Raw genomic sequence first — 23,747 nt, 5'->3', positions numbered from 1 at the left:
TAATAAAACACTGTTCTCTATAACAGCAAAACAAGCAACATTAAACTACAGCACAAATACAGTTCACGATCATTGAGTCAAACAGAGAAGTGTCAGATATGCAGATGGTCTCACCTTGACCGGACAGCTCAACAGTCCTCCTCAGGCCTCCTTTTCCATCGTTGAACTCAATGGCATATTTGCCCATGTCTTTCTCTGTGGGCTCTGAGATCTGCAGCCACAGCTGCTCTCCCACCACACCGCTCTTTATACGGTCAGAGAAGGCGATGGCTGAATCCCTGTCAGAGACAATACAGACGTGGAAACTCGGAAACATGTTCAAACATACAGACATAGCTCAGGGGAGACTACAGATGGACAAGTGACTGAAATATGTTACTACTGTACCATAAAATCTGTCTCACAAATACTAGAACTGACCAGTTTACTCTCACATACAATATTATGTCATCGAGTAAAAGGTGTATTTCAAAACGCACAGATTTTCGAAAGGGAAAAACTCTGAGTGGCTATAACTAACACATTTTAATAACAAATGTACACATGCTTGCATGGATAGCGATGCAGACACAGGACGTACTTGTAGTGCCATGTCACTTGGAGTAAGTCGTTGTAGTAGCTGACGAAGGTGTAGAGTCGGATGCCCTGATCTGTGCTTGTGATCTTCAGCGGAGTGGAGGAATTGGCTGCAATTAAAACATGATGCAATTATTTATTTTGGATCAAAATGCAAATCAGACACCAAAATGTTTAATGCATTAATTAAATGTTTATATTCTTACCGATATAACTGAAAACTTTATTCATCAAGTCTTTGAAACCTTAAAGAGAACAGCAGATGATCATCCTCAGTGACATATATTCACCACAGTCATGATTGGTTGTCTCAGTGTGTGACTGTCAAAGGTTACCTTGATCTGTCAAATTCAGTTTGGAAGTGTCCTTCCCTCTGTCATCCTTCAGAACCACCTCATACACACCAGAGTCCTTCTTGGAAATCTGACAGAGCAGAAAAGTCAAATTCAGTCATGAAACAACATGAGAACAAGGAATATGATTTATATTTATCTGCTGCAGAAACACATATATGACACAAAGGCAAAAAAGCCGTCAAACAAACAAACATGAATAAATAAAGCATTCTCAGGCAGAACGGCAAAACCAGAAGTGGCCATTGGCCTGTGACGACAACAGATAACTGTTCCCAACTTTTAGTTTCCTCCAGATTACGTCATCGGCAGCTGCTTTGTCTGCAGGGGAGTCGCACTGAAATGGGACACATGTGACATCATGTTTATATGTTAGACGAGCAGGAAGGATGGCATGTCACTGACGGCACTGGGACAGACGTTTAGAGACGATACAGTGGGATGGGGATGAGTTGTGAGATGGAAAAGAGGGTTAAATGAAGTTTGAGAGAATGAAAACAGAGAGGAAGAGGACAAAACAGTTAGAGAGAGAAAGTGAAAACGGTGGCTAAATTGTCAATCTGAATTAGTTCAATGGAATTAAAAGTGAGTGAATTAAAAATGATAAGTTAAATTAATTTTAAAGACAGGTATTGCTAGTAATTTTGAAAAAAAATTTTAGGGGTGTCTATGACGAAGCATTAGGGCTGTTGTAGTTCAAAAAAATATCTAGTTGGGGAAGGGTTTAATATTCTGACAAACAATTAAAAAAAACCTTTTTATTTTATTTTTTAAATTATCTGATATTAAAGTGGTAAATTTATGAGAAAAAACTTAAATATTCTCTGAGATTAGAAAGTCACAAATTTACGAGAAAAAAACCCTTGATATGCTCTAAAATTTAAGTCATAAATTTAAAAGGAAAAAACTAAATATTCTCTGAGATTATAAATCAAACATTTCTGAAAAAAACCTTAATATCCTCTAAGATTAAAGTCTTCAATTTACGAGGAAAAAACTCAAATATTCTCTGAGATTATAAATCAAACATTTCTGGAAAAAACCTTAATATCCGTTAAGATTAAAGTCTTCAATTTACGAGGAAAAAACTCAAATATTCTCTGAGATTACAAAGTCATAAATTTGCTGAAAAAAAGAGAAATTCAGAAATTCAGAGATTAAACAAATTTACTCGAAAAAAACTTGAATATTTAATATTTATTTAGATTAAAGTGGTAACTTTATGAGAAAAACATACTCAAAAATTTGCGAGAAAAAACCCAAATATTTTTGGAGATTAAAGTCACTTCAAAGGACGTCACATGGCCATCAGCTCGACATCCTTTCTGGGCTTCCTAGCAATGTTGAAATATGATGTTAACAAGAACTGGCCTACTCAGCTATTCTGCTACAGTTTATGTGCACAGTGTGCATTCAGGAACTTCATACATCCTAAAAACTGAAAATCATAAGTTAACTACATCTAAAAATAATAAACTCACGCAGGACACAAACCCTGGGTCGTCTCCTGGGTGAAAGTCCTGTGTTTGACCCATTTATCAGCCGTGACGTCCTCCCTGTGTGGACTTGTCACTCTTTATACTCATCACCTAACTTTCTGGCAGGACACCCTGAAAACATTTTTCTAGAAAATTTGTGACTTCTACCTCAAAGAATTTCATATTTTTTTCATATAAAATTTATGACATTATATAATATCAGAGAATATTCACTTTTTTTCTTGTAACTTTGTAAGTTTTTTGTTTTAATCTACAACAGCCCTGATTCCCTGTCATAAGTTTCTTAGTGTAATTAGTAAAAAATAAAAAAATATTTTAACAACTTTTTTAATTCCAACTTACTCATAGACCTGATTCTTGAGGACCACCATTAAAGGTGAAAAATGTCCATAAAATATGAAGGATACAAACATTTCTTTTTGGAGTAAACATGTGAACAGAGCTGTGCAAGGATTCCACCGTTAACATTCATATATGCAAATGAATTCAGAGACAGTTATACAGCACAGAAATATACATATATATACATAAATTCACACTTCACACAGTTTTCCTTTTCTTATTTTCGTACCTGAGCAATTTCCAGTTTCAACACTCCCTCAGTGAAGCCGAGACTCTCGTCTGCTTTGATCTCGCGTCCGTCTTTGTACCAGACGGCAGAGGTGTCCTTCTTCATGTTGCCCACCTGAAATGCACCACGACACAGAACACATGAAGACACTCATGGTATTTCTAAGTGTGTGCAGCATGAAAAAAACCCTTTAAAGTTCTGTCTCACCTTGCATTTCAGTATAACACAGCACTCTGGTGTCACCTCATAATCCAAATACTCGATAAAGTGAGGACCTGAAACATGGCAGTTTAAAATATGAAAATCATATAATGCAAACGTAGACCAACAGTGAAATCTTGAGGGATTTATTCAATTAGTTGATCAACTGGAGAATTATTTAATCATTTAAGTCCATTTTTAAAATACAAAACATGTCTGCTTCCAGACTCTCCAGTGTGAATATTTTTTGCTTTTCTCTTTCCTGAAACAAGACATTTAAAGATGTCACCTCAGGCACTGTGAAACTGTGACAAGTGTTTTGTGTCATTTCCTGACGTGTAAAGCCCAGCTCAGACTAAAGATTGATGAAACCGTTTTGGAACGTTGCAGAGAAAAGTTGCAGCGGTGTGAACTGGCTGTCTGAGACAGTCAGACAGTTGGTTGCTGCTGCTGCTCGCTGTATGTGCTTATGCCCCCTCCCTCACACACATTCTCACTGACTGATTAATTGGTGCTGGTTATTTATATTATTGTGGCGTATTTATTATGAATACAGTCCATCTGATGCTCGTTTTGTTTCTGTTTTTCACCCTTTCATCACTACTACAAATGCAACTGTAGCCAGTATCTCACTATCACTATCCTCATTCATATTTTAAGAAGCTACAATTTATATTCAGTTACAAAATCAGCCTGAAAAGCTGGAAATCAGAACAGAAATACAGAGAGTTGTTGCATAGAGATGATACACCGTCTCATCTAGTTGCATTGGTGTGAACCGGCAGGTTTTCAGAATGTTGCAGAACAGCACATCGCAAGTAGTTTCCTGTTTCAACTCATCTCGTCGTGAATCTTTGGTCTGAACTGGGCTTTATAGACAACATGACCAACTGTTTATTCAAGACAAAAATCATCAGTTTTATCAATAATGAAAATAACTGTTAGTTGTTAAGTACATGACTAAAAGATGAGTATGCATGCAGCAATAATTACATGAGTATTTAGGGCACTATCCTCGTCAGTAATAAGTGTCTCATACCTTGCTTTCTGACCCATTCTTTCATCTGGAACTGTGATTCCTTCTGCAGCTCCTCGAACACTGCAAATAAAAAGAGTTTACAATGTTAACATTTTACGGTGCAAAACAACACTTAATCTAACCCATGAAATCTAACCATGTGATATGTGTTTGGTTGCTGTTCGATTATACGATAGCGTGAATGTAGTTTGGGTTCAGTGTTGCCCGTGTTGGAGAAAAAGTTGTCTGATCAGGGTCTAGATCCCGCCCGATTGTCTGTCCAATGGCATCTTGTCTTCTGTTGTAGGAACAGTAATTAAATTAGCCTATCAACATTACTAATAGGTCTAAATGAGCATTTATTACTGTTTTACCACGAAGTAGCGACTCTGCCGTGGGCTATTTATGATTATTTGGTACTTTAACTTTGCAGTGTTGGTGCTGAAAGCAAGACAATCTGTCCACACACTATTAAATTCTCTACTTTCCTCTGCCTTAGGCTTTCCATGTAGGCGCATGGAAGGGCAGAGAGGTGTGCTCTCTGTGCTTTAAGGCTTTCCACGTAGGTCCGTGGAAGAGGCTTTGTGTGTAGACACGAGGAAAGGCAGAGAGGCCCCAGAACAGAGCCATACTGCCAAACATAATATTGCAAATGGAAATAAAGTTTTCTTGGACTTAAGTGGTCCTGACTGAAATAACTATTATTTATTTACCTACCATTTTCTGTCAAAGCCACAGGGAGCCACTGGAGAGCAGCTTCAGAGCTGTATGTGGCTCCAGAGTTGCAGGCTGCCTAACCCTGACCTAGTAGTGCACCCACCTTATCAACTACCACAACACCACTGTGTATCGTTATAATTAGGCAAACTCAAAAACCATGGTTAGAATAATAAGAAAATTTAGAAGCCATAAAATAATATAAAAGGTCTTTTACATCATGCTACATTAGACAAAAGTTTCACTTAGACAGAATAATGATTGGAATAAGAAAAGATTTTGAGCTGGTTGTAATGAATTGAGATGACATTAACGTTTAGCAGTTATTGCTTGTTGAGCTGAGCCTACTGAACTCAGTGTCCCATCAATCATACTATTGACATAATATGTTTGCACTGAGGAAGCCAAAAACTGCACCACTTTAAATCATTTATATTCCTATTCCAAAAAGTTAAGTATCCAGTGATTCCCCATGGAGTTTTAGACTCTAAAATGGTATCTAAACTAAACTCTCCCTGAGGTCAAGCTTAATAGAATTTTTTATTAAGATTATCTTTAGGATTTTATTGTTGGACTGAACATACCATCTCCTATCAGCACCAAGCTGGACTGGTTGGTGGCTTTCCCATCCTGCAACTGGAAGGTGAAGGTACCCTCATCTGCCGGAGTCAGACACTCCATGATCATCTCAATCACACCGGTGTTCTTGTCAAAGTTCATCTTGTATTTCTGTAAAACAAAGACAAAAAATTCCTCATCAACATATAAAAAGACACAGAAAAATAAAATTCCTAGGTGTATTATGAATACAATTTGTTTACTGACATCCCCATGAGAGAGAGAGTTGTCATTGAAGATGTAATCCACTTTGGCGTTAGCTGAAATTTTTTCCGCCTGCAGCCAAAAGCGAACTCTGCCCTTCTCCAGCAGCTCCACGGCCAACTCTGACTTCAGGGGAATAACTATGAGAAAGAGTGAGAGCCAGCTCAGAAAAACAGTCCAGTCCATGACATAATTTGAATAACAGCTGTGATTACATGCTGATACACTCACTGGGGAATTTGTGGTCATGGCTGACCACCAGCAGCCTCTTCAACTCTGACAAAGATGAGAAATAGTTTCATAAATGAGAGAAATGAAGTCATTTTATTACTTTCACTTTCTAAAACGTGTGACTTTGTAACCACCTTCCTCGGAGAGAGTGTAGCTGGATGAAGCACCATCAGTGTGGGTGACAAGACATGAGTAGATGCCAATATCCTCCTCCCCAAGGTTGTTGAAAACAGTTTTGGATCTGCAGGGAAAACACAGCATTGAAGTAATAAGTAAAAATACTCAATGATGGTGGATTGATCAAAGACTCTGTCACTCACTCACCATCTGTTATTTTTGCATTTGAGAAGAAAACTTTGTTTTTCTCACATGCATCCACGTTGAACGAAGAATCCAAAAATGGAGGAAGCTCTTGATGAACTGAAGTCATAGGGGTCCATGTTTGACAGTAGAAAAACTGTATCAAAATATCTGTTAAAAACTCTCACACAACTCGTGCAGTATAATCTAAGTCTCATTTATCCAGTGGTATGATCAGTACTTCCCAAACAGACAGTCCTTTGTAACGTGGAACAGGGCTGAAAGTGAAACTTACCTATACTCTCTTCAAAGCCAGACTCAGTTGAGAAATTCAGTAATTTTACCTCGGTGAACAACAGGAGCTGCTGGTCTACCGCTGCCTCAATTAGATGGTTTTATTTTTTGTTATTGTGTGACTTTAGTGAATCCAAACTAGACCCTTAAATCACAAAAGTCACACAATTCAGGATAGTAAAATTACTGTTTTTGTCAATGGAGTCTGGCTTTGAAGAGAGCATAGATAAGTTTCACTTGTAGCTCAGTTCCCTGTTGGAAAGGATTGTCTGTTTGTGAAGTACTGCGCATACAAGTGGATAAACCAAACTTGGATTTTTTTGTTATTTTTATTTTTTTATATACTTTATTAATCCCCGAGGGGAAATTCAATTATACTGTGCAAGTTGCGTGAGAGTTTGTGTTTTGATACAGTTTTGCTGTTGTTAAATGTGGTCACTTAGGCTTTGATCCATCAAGGATTTTTCTCTGTTTTTGGATTCTTCGTTCACTGTGAAACACATTCTTACTCCCAACTCATCAAATACTGATACCTGGTCAGAGGCCCTACACCTCAAACTATGACACTTAAGGAAACCCATCAGAGCTTTGGACGGTCAGGGACGGCAGCCAATTTACACTCATTAAATACATTGTGCCTTTGCAAACTTCTGTTTCACAGGAAATGTAGTTTCAACTTGTTAAATGCATATGGTCTCTTTTCAAAATGAACATAAAACATAGGTAAAAAACTTTGTTTCTAGGTTTACTTCCACACATTAGGCAACAAAAATACACGGTAAAGTTTAGGTAACAAAAGCATGTGGCTACAGTTAGAAAAAAAACATCATGGTTTGGTTTAAAATAAGTCTGTAAGGTAATGTCACGTGAGATACGTCACTACTGTAGCATGCTACACATACTAGCAAACAATGTTGTTATTAAAGAAAACTGACTGACTTTTGGTTTCACACTGGAAACTAACAGAGGGCTCCTGCTGTTTTTATTTGACCCGTCCACCTCCACTCTTACCCACTCTATGCGGATTTTCTTGCTCTTTATACTACGACAGTTCTTGGAGCGTCAAACAATGCCGCCACCTGGTGAGTCTCATACTGCCACTAAATGGTGCCTCTATGCGTTGGTATCTGACACCGAGAGCCACTGACTACGTGTCAGCAGCTGATGCATTGGGATAAAGTTTTCTTCATGAATTTAATGTAACACGGGGTGAGTAACTGATGTACAAAATGATTATTTGAGGGATGAAGTATTCCTTTCAAAAGTCATCTCACTTGTTTCCCTTGGTCTCTATGTTCAGGCGGGATGATTCTGTGATGTCTTCGTAATTCTTGGACCACACAAATTTGGAGTCAGGGGTCAGGTCACAGCATTCAAAGTTCAGGGAGATGATACCGTCATCATCAACATCCACAACGATCTCCTTGGTGCCTGAAGAGAAAGACGTGTTACAGCTTGATCTAATCAGCTCGTCACCAGCAGCTCGCCAAAAATGAAACATTCATCCTACCTGGTTTGGTGATAGCTGAGACTGCCTCGGTCACGTCTGAGGTTTGTCCGACGCCGGCTTTATTCTGAGCGCGCACACGGAACACATACGACTCTCCTTCCTTCAGATTCTTAATCTGCAAAATGAAAGAATAATAAGCTGGTTACTCTCCAGCTGCTGCCAGGTGTGTACATGAAGAAGTTCGCAGGCGAACATGGCGACCTTGATGTACGTCTTCTCTGTGGCCTTAGTGTTGACCCCTCTCCACGCCTCCTCTGGTGCCTCTGCTTCCTTGATGTCGATGTAGAAACCATTGACTGGATCACGGCCCTGGTACACAGGTTGTTTCCATAGCAATGCCAGAGAGTCGCTTCGCACCTCTCTTATCTGCAGGTCATGAGGAGGCCCTGCAGATCAGTAGGTTTGGTTATATTTTACTGATGTTAAAGGAGTCCATGAACAAGTATGCACACAGAGAAAGATAATGCAGGTGCATACATTGAAAATTAGTAATGAAGCACTGTGAAAGAAACCAGGATAATGCGATAAGTCTTCAAACACAATCCCTATTATTGGATTCAAACCAGACTTTAAGTTCCAATCTTGAAGATCTCCATTTTGTTCTCTCTGGCAGCTCTTAAGGAAAGTTATACTCTTATTTGTTGCTTATCTTATTCTCTTCTTATTTATATATTACCTTTACACAATGTTGAATTCATGGCCTGTGTCTCATCTTCCTCTGTGTGTGCAGGTTTACTCTCAGGTTAGTTTGCTCTTCAGTGTGCAGAGGCCTTAAATGAAAGCATCCCCTCCCTTCCTGTGAGAAGGTTTTATTTTTTTTCACTCTCACACAGATAAATTCGGAGACTCTGTCCCTGGAGTACCTCCGTATGAACACGTGTATTGTTCAAACAGAAAGGATCTTTATTAAACCAGCTTTAACTTTTTGTCACTGCTCAGAGGAGAATGAGAAACACATTTTTCCATGAAGGTTTAAGTGAAACTTCATTTCTGTGGTCGTTTATCTTATGAAGGCCCTGTGCGCATTCAAACAGGTGCCTTTGTAGAATTCACTTTATTACAAAAATCTCTACAATAGTGGCACCTATGGCGATGGGTGGTAATTGCAGGTGTGTTTATGGATCTCACTTGCCAGAGGTCTGAAGAGTAGCCCCCTTGTACACAGATTTCACACAACTGCCATAAAGAAGATACTGAACCAAACACCAGCATATTGTTGCCCAATGTGTGATTTTAGATAGGTTTTGAGGAAGAAAAAGAAGTGTGACGTTTAACAAAATAGTGTCTAGTGTGTGTATGTAAGTAGTCCTGCCATGCCGGCAGTCCATTTTACACAGACATCAATTCAGCTCTGCTACTTCCTTTGCTTAACAGCAGAAAATTTCTGCCCCCTGTATAAAGCACAATGAGGCGTTGAACAGGTTGTATAAAAAGGGGCTAGAGTTGCTGTGTGACGTCAGACAGCTAAGTTGAGTTAAAAAGCGAGTCTCGTGTTATCACCGCCTAGTTCCTCTGCTGGACCAATCCCTGCTGGGTGATGTGTGAAAATGCGCAACTACTGTGCGACGCTTTTGAGTTTTCTGGAAATGTCGCCCCACACACTCACTACATAATACTGAAATGCAAGGGCTGTCATCAGTGGGCCATAGGCTCAACCACCATTGTGTTACCTCATTATCTTATTGCCTCATAGTGACTTCAAAGACATTTATTTAAATGAAAATCTTAGAGATTATAAGTTTAAACCCAGAATCTGATAACCTTAGTAAACGTAAAGTAAAACAGTAAATGAGTAAGTTTTAAAAAGGTAAAAGGAAAAAGGAAAAAACTTTTTAAAAGTAAACTTAAAAAAGTTTAAAAAAAAACAACTTGCAAGTACAAAAGTAAAAACAAAAAGTTTAAAAACAGTAAAGTAAAAGAAAAACGAGAAAAAAGACTTGCAACTGGACTTTGGCCTTTTGACTTGGAACGACTAGACACCCACCCTTGGCCCAAAGATAAGAAACAATGTATAAAAGTGTGCCGCAAATCCACTTTTTGTTTTACTGACCCTTTCAATCAATCCAACAGCAGCCAATCACAGAATTAGCGGGAGGAAAAGTTACGTTCAAGACTTGAAACACAAAGTTCAGGACTTTAGAGCTTGACCTGGGACATTTATCTTTTTTATGTTGCAGTGCAGAGTCCAAAATATATATTTCATTCCATCATGTCATCTTATGTTGTATGTAATAGCAAGGACAAAAATATCAGGGTTTTTTGGGCATTTTTCCTTTTTTTGTTCTGTAAATGTTCTAAGAGAGTGTGTGGTTCATGAAAGCATCCTCTCAGTAAATTAAATAAGGGGTCTAACCAACCTGGCACAGCGATGGTCCACTCCTCACACAGGAAGATGTCACTAGGCAGTGACGGGATGCCGACACCTGCCATGTTGGCTGCCCGCACCTGGAACTGGTACTTCTTGTTCTCCTTCAGGTCAGACACCTGGAGACAAAGCGACATGAAGACATAACCTTACTTACTGAACTGTCCTTTAAAATCTGTAATCTGTAAAATCAACTGAATCCTGTGTTTGGGTTGAGGAATAACTCACCCTGTAGGCCCTCTCACTGATAGCCCTGATGTTGCCCTCATGCCACTTCCCCGGGACGCCATCAACAACCTCACGGTAATCCACAAAGTATCCGGTGATGTCAGCGCCACCGATGAAGGTTGGCTGTTTCCAGGCCAGTACCATGGAGTCGCGCACACACTCCAGGACAGTGATGCCATAGGGTGGAGCAGGGGAAGCTGAGATGACAAAAAGCACAAATTAATGCCTCAGTAGGGGAACAGGGTGATGTAATGGGAAACTGAAGCACTACAATGAGGTGATACTTTTAATTTCCAAACTTTTTTTCGCACCTCTGGCCAACTGCTGTCATGTATTTAATATCCTTGTTTTTTTAAGTACTTGTAAAAATGCATGTCATGAGTTTATTGTAGCTTTGTTGATGCTTTGGAGCTTCAGTGTCCCATTACTGAAAACTGCGAGTAGCCTATTGGCAACTCACTTTCTTCCATTACTGAAGTCAATGATGTGTAAAACTTTGAAAACAATAGTAGGCTAATACCTGCTGTAACTGAATATCGTCAAACACACAACACAGTTGCACCTTTGACCTTTTTTGTCAGGCTTTTGTATTATGCTTTACTCATAGAAACAGTTTGAGATTTTGGGAAACACACTACATCAGTGACAAGATTGATACTACCCATGTAGCGCTTTGGGGTTGCATTTTTGATGTATGAAAGGCGCTATATAAATAAAGTTTGATTGATTGATTGATTGATGTCTGCGAGCAAAATATGAAGCTACAGTCAGGAGACGATTAGCTTAGCTTTGAATTTTTGTAGTTCTGAAATTACAACTTGTGGGTCCATCATCTGACGCATTCAGCCCAAAAATACTTTTTCCAATAGACTTACTTCGGGAAAGGGACATTTGAAAATCAGTGGATACTTTTTTTTTAGCGTTACCACCCTGCAAAACAGAATTTGATCATAACATTTGGAAAGTCTAGAAGAGCCGAACAGTTCAATAATTTTATCCCCATACAAGATAACAGAGTGCTAAACCGCAGGTAGTTGCCCTTGCTGGTGGTAGTTTCTAGTATGCTTGCTATATGAGCCCAATGACGCCAAAGCAGCACTGATTAGCAGGGTAATTTTATATGCAGTAGTTAAATGTTTTTGGCTTCATGTGCCACTGAACAACTTTCACAGGAATGAATGAGGTCCTACCTCCAACGCTGTATCCAGGTTTCTGGATACATGGATACATCATACATGATATAGCACTATGGCTAGCTAATCGCTGCTGCTCTGTGCTTATATGGCAGTTACCGTTGATAGTGCCATCCCAATGCACGGGGGTGTTATCAGCATCATTGCAGCAGCACAACGTCTACCCTCTGGTTCCCCTTCCTACATTAACATCATTAGCTCTGTCAGCATTGTTGCGTTTGTGAGACCTGTTTGAGCTGTTAGCACTGTTAGCTGCTAGTCGCCGCCTCAGCTACCTCCATGTTGAAAGCCGTGTGTGGACAATCTTTGAATCATAGATAGCTATGCTCTGAATGCTGTATACAGCTCCTTTAATCCATACAAAGAAACCAAAGTGTAAAATCCAGGCAGGCCAGGAAATCAGTGAGCCTGGCTAATAACACGTCTGGCACATAACCCCTGTAAAACTCAACTTGACATTTTGTCTTGGTTTTCAAACCATTTTAAAGAACAAGATTTAACATTTTAATTAGTGAGCTTTAGAGGTGCAGAGCCAGGCTAGCTGGTTCCCCCTGTTCCCAGTCATTATGCTATGCTAAGCTAAGTGTCTGCTGGCTGTGGCTTCATAGTCAAACGACAAGCATGACAGTAGTATCAATCTTCATATCTAATAATTAGTAAGATAATAGATAAGCATATTTCCCTAAGTGTCAAACTATTCCTGTATAACTATTAATTAGAAAATAGTTATGTTAAAGTTGTGGTACCAAATGACACAACAAAGGACAAAGGGATTTAGATGAAGGAGTAATCATGAGCTAAAGATCTCTCCAGAGCAGGATCATGTAACATGGTGATAATAAATTGGCCTGTCATACACAACTTGATACCCTCCCCTATTTAGGGGTGAGAAATTGGTCAACGTATCCAAGAGGTGGACATCTGAAGAAGTACACAGTGCGCCACCAAAAAGGTCTTAGGTCACAAGTGTCCTGCTCTTGTGTTGGTTGGACGACCCACTTTCCAAGTACAGGGTGTGATTAGCCAGCTCCTGCCATGGCATACTTTTGTGTATGTGTGTAGGTGTGTGTGTTTGTGTGTGTTAAAGTGCTCTGGGTACTTTGTGATGGCAGGTCCTGAGGTGCCAGGGGACTGATGTCGAGGAGGTTGTGGGAAAGTGGTGGGTAGAAAACCAGTTCATAAGCAGGTTGTGTTGAGTTAAAGTTTGGTGGTGTTTTACAGTGACTTACCTTAAAGAGAAGAATACCAGCAGAGCACTTCACCAACTGTTTATTGATTATTATTATATGTAAAAGTAGAGTCTTGCAGAACTGATTCAACAAGGGAAATCCTTCTTTTATTGCACAGAAATTCAGGGTAGAATATTTTCATGGATGCTGAGTGGGGGAAACTTATTTTGTGGTTTGTTTTGGAGCTGACTAAAAGATTTCCATCTCTGACCGTTCCTCACCTGACGAATTTCTCCTGGGCTTCGCTGTCTCCCGATTAGCAGAAACATCTACAGAGGACTTACGTGCCTGTTGGGCTGCAGGCTCATTGACTGTCTTTACAGCCTGATCCTGAACCTCAGCAGTGACTGGGTCTAAGTGTGCAGCTGTGGCTATGTCAGTTAGTGAGTCAGAAACTGAGTCTGACACAGGCTCTGAGACCAGCTCTTTTGCCAGGTCAGGGGCCCAGGACACGCTGCCTCTCTTGGCCCCCTTGCATTTACTCTCCACGGGGTTGGGCCGTGCCAGGGCTGAACCAGCAGCCCCGGCCCCCTGCCTGGCTTCAGTGTCAGCCTGAGCTTTATTGCATTTTTGCATAGTGTCAGGGGGGGACTGGACAGTGTCATGCGTGCCCGTCCAGCGTGGCCTGTGCTCGGTTAGTTGGCCCACGTTACCCCCCGGCCCCATCTCCGGCAACACACCATGAGGGATACCGCCCCCTACAGGAGTTAGCAGAGAAAAGCAGAAGAGGCTTTTAAAAAGAAAAACAGGCAAAAGATCCGTTCATCAGTCACACGACATCCAGAGAGCAAAGAAACAGAAACAGTTCATCAGCCTAACTAATCGAGTAAAATGTCTTCATCTGACCAGGAGTGAAAAATGAAGACAAGATGACCAACAGGTGACATCCGGGTGAGGAGGTGAGTAGGCTACATTTGGGATTATGAGAGCATGCATTCAATGACTGTGGGTGTGCAGGCTTTGCACCAACCCTCTATGAAAAAACACTGTACACTAGTAACAATGCCAGTGTCCACTCAAAACATGAAATAATTGGTGTGTTGAGACTGAATGATCCCATTAATATGAAGTTGTGTAACTGTTTATAGCTCCTCTATGTTTACTATTTTTCCCTCAATATTAAAGAGAACCTATTATGCTCATTTTCATAGTTGTATTTAAGGTTTCTACTAGAACATGTGTATATGCTTTATTGGTCAAAAAACACTTTATGTTCCTCATACTGTCTGTGCTGGAACACCTGTATGCACCCTCTTTCTTAAACGCTCTGTTTTAGCACCTATCTCTGATTTGTCAGCATTTCTGGATCTGCCTTATTTTGGCATCTCTGCACCATCTTTGCAGGCTGGGGAATGACTGTAATGGAGAATAGTGACACTTTCTACCTCAAAAAATCACTAGTGAAAGCTTCTCAATCAAAATCCGTACAACTGGACATGTTCCAGCAGGAATATGATCGGAAATCAGCGAGAAATTGACAACGTTAGCAACGAGGATCGCATGTTTCCGAAGTTAGCATGTAGCTACATGTAGCAATGTAGATTACGTAATTCAGTGGCTCCCAGTTGGTGGGTCATGGTCCAAAAGTGGGTCACAACTCCATTCTGAATGGACTGGAAGTGACTCATGAACATAGTGCAGGGAATTTAAGGCACAGAGCTTTTATTTTGAAGTACTGTTTCCTGCTGTAGCGTGAGTGACAGACTCGACATGGCCGAAAGCAAGTATGATGCTGAATATGTTAAACTGTGTGGACTTTGAACTAATGACTAAGGAGAAATCTGGACCAGTTGGGAACCACTGACATAATGTAAACACTTGCAGTAGCATGCCTGGAGCAGATAGCCATATAAAGACAGGCATCACTATCTGACGTCAGCTTGTCTCAAGGGTAGAAAAGGAAAACGTTGGATATACTAGTACTCAGAGAGGTCTGAAGCCGGAGGTTTTTGCTCACAGGGATTACTTTTACATATGTTTTCCTCATTATATAAAACTTCAGTCACGTTTAATATGAACAATTGAGACTGTAACATGTATGACAGAAAATAGGGAAAGCATAATAGGTCCCATTTCAGAGTGTGTAGCTGTAACCTTTCTTGTATGAAATGTATTGAAGCCTACTATTGGGGCCCCAGTTTAGCAAGGCAGAAAATGCTCCCTGAGAACATTACCAATATGTCTGCCTGCAGAGAAACACATTGGCATTTTTACTAACTGTGTACTGAGTGAGTGTGTTTCATAAGGGCAAACAGAGCATGCTGCTCAGAACAAAGCTGGCCAGTGAATGACAGACATCCAAAGGCTGAAAGTTATGTTGGTAGTAATGCAGAGACAAGTTAGGGAACACATGTAGGAGATCAGAGAGAGCATCTGACAGTTATCAAGGCAGCAGGATTGGTCTGTTTTACGCAGTATGTGCTCCAATTCAATATTGTAGTTTATTTACTTTTGGTGTATTTATAATGTGAAGATACTGAGTTTCTGCTTTACAGAATAATGTTGCCAAATTAGTTCTAATTCTAAGTAAACCTTACAAAAAATGTGATCATAAACTAATAAAATAAGTCATTAGACACCATGTTTTATATGTATAAAGAGATATTCTGATGTTAAGGAAAAGAAGATTGATTGGAAAAATACCAAGTGGTTTCAGTCATATCATGCAGCCCTGGTTTGTGCACATTGTTGCCAGATCTGACTGAAACCAAATACCAATGTCAGAAGGTAAGTAGGTAGGTACTTTATTAATCCCTGGGGGGGGGGATTTCATAAACTTATGACTGTATCAAACAGAACAATGCCACTGCCAGGTTAGCTGCTGGGAGAGAGGTTAGGACAGAGAGACTCAGTTTAAGGGTACCGCTGGGCTAGGAGAGGGGTGTGTGTTGGTACCTTCAGCACCATGTGGGGTTGCCGGCACGTCTTGTGCCCAGGAAAGGTGAGGGAAATGGGAGGTGGTGGTGTGTGACAGTGGGCTGGTTTGTAACGACCACTGAATTGGATCGCACTGACCCAAATTAGAGGAAGTCTACAAGTCCTGACCCCGACTCAGGCTGTGCAGGGAGGGGGAGGAGGAGGAGGAGGGTGGATGTGGCTGCACAGGGTGGTGGGTGGGTGGAGCACATAACAGTGCAGAATAACGTGACAGGGTGACAGGGTGGAACCATGGTGGAGAAAGTGTGTACATAGATGCTGATGATATAAAAAACTGAAGACGTCTCAAAAGACAACATTATGTCAAAATGTTAAAAAACTAAATTATTACACATCTCTTTTTTTTTCCCAAAAATGTGGACATATAAGGAAAATTCCATCTTTAAGGACCCTTTAAACCAATCATCATTTTTTTGGTTTTTAATCTTTTTTTTTTTTTTCAACCTCCACTTCTGGTTTCAGGTTCCTACATTTCCCAGAATACCTTTTTATAAATGCTAAAATTAAGAGATGGTATTTATCAAATTTAGCCTAAAGCTGCTTTTTTTTAAAAAAAAATTATTAAAGAAAAAATAGTAGTGTTGGCTGCTTTGCATTCTGTATAATCGTGTGAAAATGCAATAATGATTAGTATGTGCTGCATCTGGCACCATGAAATAGATTTGGCACTATAAAATAAAATAACAAAAAATAAAATAAAAAATATCTTACTATTACTTTAAATAAATGAAATTAAAAAATAAATAAATAAACTAAACTCAAAAAGTGGAATTATGAAATAACAGTCCCTTGAAATAAATAAATAAATTTGGTCCTTTGAAAAACCTCATTATTTATTTAGAAAATTATATTGGCACATTTACATATTTATATTTAAATTTATTTATATATTCATTACCTAATTTATTTAATTCAGGATTTAATTCATAGGCATATTTATTTCATTAGCGTGTTTATTCATTTAATATTGACTGAATTAGCAGTCTTTAAGAAAGAAGCCCTTCATGTTTTTCAGTAATATGACCTGTACTCAGATAACGTAATATTTCTAATGAAATTAAGTATCATCAGAATTTACTAACTTCATTTTGTGCATAAATTCAGTGATGGAAGTTAAAAATATATTCAGTCATCAACATCTAATTATTTTTTAACATTATTAAAGGGACTTTTTTATAGTGGATTTTTCCTTTCAGCCACACATCTGAATATATACAAACAGTATAATCTATAACTTTCAGTATCCTCTGACTCCTGCAGTAGAGATGTGAACCCTCAGGTTTACTCACCAATAGCAGCCTTCACCTCTACAGGCTCAGATTCTGGGGAGAACTGGCTGAGCCCTGCTGCGTTCACCGCCCTCACCCTGAATATGTACTTCTCTCCTGTCATCAGACCGTGGCAGATGAACCTGCAAATGTGTTTGATTAAATGTGATTGTGACGATGGATGATTATAAAACAACTGGACTATATAAACCTTAAAAACGCAGAGGAGTTATTTTACCTGGTGGCATTCACAGGCTTGTTGTTGCATGGCTCCCACTCATTGCTGCCCACGATGCTCCCCTCGATGTAGTATCCCACCAGCTCTTTGGCCTCCTTGGACGCTTCCCAAGACACAACCACTGATGTGTCTGTGTTTCTGGTAGGGACAACTTTGCTGGGGGCAGATGGGATATCTGTGGGACAGAAAGTTTGACATTTTTTGGGTCATTAACTGAGAATGTGACACTGTTGCTGTTGTTATGATGTGTATGTGTGTTTTCTGACCGAGCTTGTCCCCAACAGTGGTGGCCTCAGTTGGATCAGATGGCTCGCCAACACCGGCAGCGTTGCAGCAGCGGACGCGGAAGCTGTAGGATTTCCCCTCGGCGAGATCAAACAGTGCAAAGCGAGGAGATTTGACTGGGATCTCTGTGTTCACCCTCTGCCAGCTGTCCGTGCCCGAGACACACTGACCGACACAGATACAACGTGTTAAGTACAGATTGTTACTTACTTACTACTCAGTAGGTAGCTTGTCAGAAAACATTAACTTATTTACCTTTTCCACATAGTACATGACACCCTCAAGGCCTTTTCCTGCCGGTGGCTTCCAGCTCAGCACCACATAGTTCTTGGTTGCCTCTGTCACCAGCAGCTCAAGAGGCCTGCCAGGAACAATGCCCTCTGATGGTCAAGAAATAAAAAATTAGGTCCCTGACGGTGTTGTGCATGCTAAAAGAGTGCTTAATTGAACATGCTTACATATTTTTGGGGAACTGAATTCATCAGTTTCCAATTTATTAACTTGAATGTGAGTGTCATTCGCTCTCAGGACAGTGAACAATGCTCGATTTCAGGCACCCGAGGATTTACGCCTCGAATTGTGTTTCCCTCCTGTTAGCTAGCAACACTTCAGACAGCTGCTGAAGCCAGTTTATATGGATATTTGAGGGACTTTTATGAACAAATCAGATTAAAACGGAAAAAATCGAGCCTTGTTATGCAAATTGTGCCCGCTGCCACATCAGCAATGAATCTGAAACAACATACTGAGCTGAAGCACCCAACCAGTCTCGGGAAATATCCGTGACTGAATGATGGTCACAAGATTTTATTTTATTAAAAAAAAAGAAGGAAGACATAAACTTAAAACAGTGCATGTTTTGTGATTGTGAACTTGGTTCAAAATTCAAATTGTGAACTATGAACATGAGCTAGTTAATTGTAATCTGTGTGAACTGAACTCTGAGCTAGTGACCGTGCACAACAGTGGTTCCTGAACACATCAGCTGTGCAGCAATGACCTTCATGTCAGTGGGTGTCGTACACTGGTGTGACTGGTGTAACAGATGGTATTATAAATCTGATTTCCTACCTGCAGGCTCCTCCTCAGTGACAATGATCTGGCCAGTCCAGGGAGCAGAGGTACCTGACAGCAAGTAGAGGATCATGAAAAGGTATGATGTGATTTCAGATTTTAACATTTCTATATTTTGCTCCAATATTCATGTTTTTACTTTGTCAATTTTCAAATCATAAACTACATTTCTGAGTAGAGGAAAATCCCTTAAAACATTACTGTTTTATGGAGCTGTTCTCAGCCAATATCAATGTATGAGTCAACAAATACATTGCCCCATCTCTTTTTCTACTCTGTTACATTTCTGAGTTAATAATATTTAAACATGTACAGGACACTGGTAGGCTGTGTTTGACTGGACATGCAACAAAGGCTACAGTACCTCTCATGCGGGCACGGTCAGCTGGGTCCATGGCAGCCACCGGCTCAGAGACTCTAGATGGGCGGCTCATGCCACTCTTGTTGACGGCACGCACACGGAACATATAAGAGCGGCCCTCCACCAGGCCGGTGACAGGGAAACGGGCAAACTTAACTGGAGTGTCGTTGCATTGGATCCAGTGGTTGGTTCCAACCTCACATCTGTACACATATTACAATATTTATCATTAAACTTGGCTTTTTATCCAGATGTTTCAAAGTAATGACCATTGTGGGATGAAAATATGTGCAGTAAAGCTGTATGATTTCAAACATCACTCAGTGATGCTCTTGCTTTTATTTTTATTTAAAGAGCTCTTCGGTCAATTCTGCATTGTCTTGTTTTCCTCTGATGTTTTAGAAGAATGTCCCCTGACTCTTTTATCCAGATGACCACTGCTGTGAGACGTCTGACGGACATTTTGAACAGCAACATATTGACTGACCTGTCCACAAAGTAGCCCAGGATGGAGCTACCCCTGTCAATGGCTGGCTGCTTCCAGGTGACAATAATATAATCCTTGTTGGCATCCAGGCAGCGGACATCCAGAGGGGCCCCGGGGGCTCCTTCCACCTCAGCATCAGCATCTAACACGAACATTAACAGCATGAGGACTGTCAGTAAGCAAATGTGTAGTAACCAAGATGTGATAATGAATTGACTCTAAAGTAGTTGGTGGTTTCAAAGTGAGCTGTCCCCTGTGCTGAAATGTGTAGCTGCAGGGCTTGATGCCAGGAATGTTCCTGGTCCTCAGAGTCAAACACAAGCTGATAGCAATCAGCAGGAGGAGGACAGAATTAGCAGATGACTGGCCCGAAGTGAAAGGTGATAAGAGAGGTGACTCTTAAAGGAACATTAGGGGTAAAGCCAGGCCACCTAAGAGTTGCATCATTATGTGAGAGCAAGTGTTAACTGTGCATGTGTACATATGCAGCCTGCATTATACAACAATACCCCATTAACAAAATGACACTTTTTGAAATATAGCAGGTGAAAAAAATTACTAAAGAAGAATTCTTTTAAAGGAATACTTCAACCGTCTAAATGACCATTTGTATATCAGTTACTCACTCCATGTTATATTGAATTTGTGAGGGAAAATCTATTTCTCTCACTTGCCTTCACTGTAAAAGAAGAATCCAAAAACAGTGAAAATTCTTGATAAATTGAAGTCATTGGGGGCCATGTTAAACAACACTAAAACCATATCATAATATCCATTTACGAACTCACACAACTTGCGCAGTATAACTCAAGTCTCATTTATCCAGTTGTACAACCCTTTCCAACAGGGAATTGAAGGGAAAGTGAAACTTAACCATCCTTTCTTCAAAGCCAGACTCCATTGACAAAAGTTATGATTTTACCTTGCTAAACACAGGAGCTGCTGGTCTACTACTGCCTTCCATCTGTGGATGTTTGTGTTATTGTATGACTTTGGTGAATCCACATTAACCCTTTTATAACACCAAAGTCACACAGTAACACAAACAAACTAACTGATTGAGGCAGTTGTCGACCAGCAGGTCCGGCGTTCCGGGAGTTAAAATACTGTTTTTGTCAACGGGGTCTGGCTTTAAAGATAGCATAGGTAAGTTTCACCTTGATATCAGTTTCCTATTGGAAAGGGCTGTCTGCTTGGGAAGTACTGAACATATGACTGGTAAAATGAGACTTAAATTATACTGCACGAGTTGTGTGATAGTTTGTGAACACATAATTTGGTATCGTTTTAGAGTTGTTAAACATGGACCCCTATGACTTCAATTCATCAAGAATTTTCACTGTTTTTGGATTCTTCGTTCAACAGAGGGATAATGTAAGGATGAGAACTTGGTATACAAATGGTAATTTGGGGGCTGAATTATTCCTTCAATATCAGCCTGCTATAACAGTATACTGAGAGACACAGAAAGAGGAGGTAGTCATAACCAGAGAATGTGTTCGCTCATATAGACAGCCACAAAGAGCATTAAGGAAACTGGGCAGCCTATTGTTTCTCCTTGAAGCAGATATTTTCAGTATCTACTGTATCACAGCCAACCTCATTCCTTAGCTGAGCTCTCTGAAAATAGCCTGACCACATCCAGGCTCATATAGCGTTTTGTTATGGTGGTTTACCTGGCCTCCTCTTTAGTGGGCAACCCTGAGCTGTAACAGAGTCAACAACAGGGTCTATTTTCCAGCATGTTCATGCTCAACGTGTGTAGAGGCCAAAGCCTCAAAGGTCAGATTGTCTCTGAAGGCAGCAAGCTTCACTGACCATTTGTTTCCACTGTATTCAAACAGTCAGATGCCCCAGGGCTGGCACTGGGTGATGTCTCTATTAGAGATATCCTATTTAAAACCAGTCACTCACTCAAGCACTTTGACTATTAGATGAGGAGTTTTTATCAGGTGCCAGAGGACGTGCTTTTATGACTTTAACCTTGATCTAATGACAAACTCGAGAAAAACGAAGCCATGGGTAATCAGGTTGCATTTATCTTGTGCTGACTAGAATGGCAGGGAAAATATCTTCAGGGAAACATCTTAGATAGGTAACATTTTATAGAATTAAAGGTCTTTGATTTGGACCTATTATGCTTTTCCTAATTTCCTATCTTATATATATCATGTTACAATGCCGGGTGTTCATATTTCCAATGTTTTTCTTCTGCTTTCGAGACAAGCTGACATCCGGTGGTGATGGATCTCTTTATATGGTCATCTGCTCCAGGCAGCTGCTGCAAGTGTTTACATTACATAGCCTACACTACTATGTAGCCACATGCTAACATCTGGGAAACATGTAATCTTGGTTGCCAATGTTGTTTTGAGTCCTCTGAAGGAGTCTCAGGCTTGGAGGACACATTAGAGCAAGATCAAGATGTTATTCAGGCAAAGAATGGCTGATTTGGGTCTGTTATGTCCCAATGAAACAGTTTACACACAGGAGCAGCCATCTTTACAGATTATGATCCCTCATCTAGTGAGCAGCTGGGAGTCAACTACCTAGTCATCTATCTAGTTATGGAAGGTGAACCCACCTCTGACAAAGACATAGGCCGAGTAGGTTTCATATCCAGACTTGGTGGTGACACGCAGGGTGTAGAGCCCCTCGTCCTCTTTGTTGAGGTGTGTGAGCGTCAGTGTGGCTCGATCTCCACTCCAGTGCACGTGGTTCCATTTAGAAGGAGTGAGCAGGACGTCTAGAGAGAAAGATGGACGGTGGCTCAGTATTATGTATTACTGACATACTCCTTATTTATAAAACAATATGTCAAGCAGAGACATGCACAGAAAAATCTTACTTTACACACAATAACTATACTCATGTCATACTTTTCAGATTTATCCCATCCAAAGTCTTACATGTGATGTATTCAGATCAAAATAAAAGTACTATTTTGAGGTACTTTATTTAAATATTTCCCTTTTCTGATACCTCATACTTCTACTTCACTACAATTCAGAGATAAACTGACTCCAGCACATGGATTTAATACTCAGCATATCGCGATAATATACGGGACCTAAGTATCGCGATAATATTGTATTTTGAGTCCTCTGGTGATCACCAGCTGCAACATTAAATCGATGTACACATCAGTGCATCAGTATTTATGATCCAATAACACACAATTCACAACACACAACATATGAACCTGAAATGGGCCCTTATACCGATTCATCTGCTTACCATCTCTGTACCACTGGATCTCCGGCTGGTAGCGGTGCAGGGCCGGGTAAATGATGACTGTACATCCCAGACTCATGGTCTCACCCTCTCTTCCAAATGACACACCAAACTTATCAACAATGTGAGTCTCGAAGGTGATGCCATACTCACAGACTGGGCCATCTACAGACAAAGCATGAGACAGCTGAGTCAGAGCTCGGACTACTGTATTCAAATCAAGTGGAAGAACAAACCATTGCACTGTGAAAGAGACAGAGCATCACATTAATAAACATAACTGCAGAAACACAAACAATAGGCCAGATCAGACGGACAGACAGACAGAAGAAGGTGAAGACTGGGGTAACAGACACATGTGTGAGAAGAAAGGACAACAAACAAATACAGACCAAAGAGTGACTCTGAAACCACAGTACGGTGCTCACACAAAGAACTGAAGGAAAATATGGCAACCTGTTATCATGCAAGAAACAGTGAAGCACAACAGAATGTGACAAACACATACAATCCAGTGATTTCAGTTGCTAAATTAGTTGAAAATACAATTAAGGTCTTCACTGTGATCGTTTATACATTAACCAACATATTCTACTTCCAAGGCTCTATCAATTATGGCAGTAAAATGTACTCTTATTCAATGAAAATGAATCTTCTCACAGCAGCACATTCCTTCTACTTAATGAGAACATACGATGACAACGTTGCGTACTTGCGACATTGTAATCTCAACCCATAAATGCTGAAAAATCTGTA

General features: G+C 40.2%; 1 protein-coding gene across 9 annotated transcripts in view; it reads right to left on the bottom strand.

Moving 5' to 3' along the window:
- Window positions 1-23,747, bottom strand: part of myom1b (myomesin 1b) — a 43,954-nt gene that overhangs the window by 7,014 nt on the left and 13,193 nt on the right. For 4 of the 9 annotated variants that reach the window (XM_050056893.1, XM_050056894.1, XM_050056898.1 and 1 more), the window contains 27 exons: window positions 22,995-23,156; window positions 22,342-22,503; window positions 19,758-19,899; window positions 19,274-19,473; window positions 18,907-18,960; window positions 18,091-18,215; window positions 17,817-18,000; window positions 17,551-17,725; window positions 17,334-17,455; window positions 13,788-13,805; window positions 10,686-10,882; window positions 10,450-10,576; window positions 8,294-8,478; window positions 8,093-8,207; window positions 7,857-8,013; window positions 6,123-6,229; window positions 5,989-6,033; window positions 5,761-5,897; window positions 5,520-5,664; window positions 4,240-4,299; window positions 3,207-3,274; window positions 3,000-3,113; window positions 1,210-1,266; window positions 912-999; window positions 783-821; window positions 581-686; window positions 115-278 (listed from right to left, as the gene is read on the bottom strand). In XM_050056893.1, the coding sequence (XP_049912850.1) occupies window positions 115-278; window positions 581-686; window positions 783-821; window positions 912-999; window positions 1,210-1,266; window positions 3,000-3,113; window positions 3,207-3,274; window positions 4,240-4,299; window positions 5,520-5,664; window positions 5,761-5,897; window positions 5,989-6,033; window positions 6,123-6,229; window positions 7,857-8,013; window positions 8,093-8,207; window positions 8,294-8,478; window positions 10,450-10,576; window positions 10,686-10,882; window positions 13,788-13,805; window positions 17,334-17,455; window positions 17,551-17,725; window positions 17,817-18,000; window positions 18,091-18,215; window positions 18,907-18,960; window positions 19,274-19,473; window positions 19,758-19,899; window positions 22,342-22,503; window positions 22,995-23,156 (3,255 nt within the window). The remainder of the gene's footprint in view (window positions 1-114; window positions 279-580; window positions 687-782; window positions 822-911; window positions 1,000-1,209; window positions 1,267-2,999; window positions 3,114-3,206; window positions 3,275-4,239; window positions 4,300-5,519; window positions 5,665-5,760; window positions 5,898-5,988; window positions 6,034-6,122; window positions 6,230-7,856; window positions 8,014-8,092; window positions 8,208-8,293; window positions 8,479-10,449; window positions 10,577-10,685; window positions 10,883-13,787; window positions 13,806-17,333; window positions 17,456-17,550; window positions 17,726-17,816; window positions 18,001-18,090; window positions 18,216-18,906; window positions 18,961-19,273; window positions 19,474-19,757; window positions 19,900-22,341; window positions 22,504-22,994; window positions 23,157-23,747) is intronic. The other 5 variants (XM_050056895.1, XM_050056896.1, XM_050056899.1 and 2 more) reach the window with 3 other exon arrangements.

The sequence above is a fragment of the Epinephelus moara genome, chromosome 11, assembly GCF_006386435.1.
Source record: "Epinephelus moara isolate mb chromosome 11, YSFRI_EMoa_1.0, whole genome shotgun sequence".
Classification (NCBI taxonomy): Eukaryota; Metazoa; Chordata; class Actinopteri; order Perciformes; family Serranidae; genus Epinephelus; species Epinephelus moara.
The sequence above is the reverse complement of the archived record's forward strand: the minus strand, read 5'-3'. Positions and strand labels throughout refer to the sequence as shown.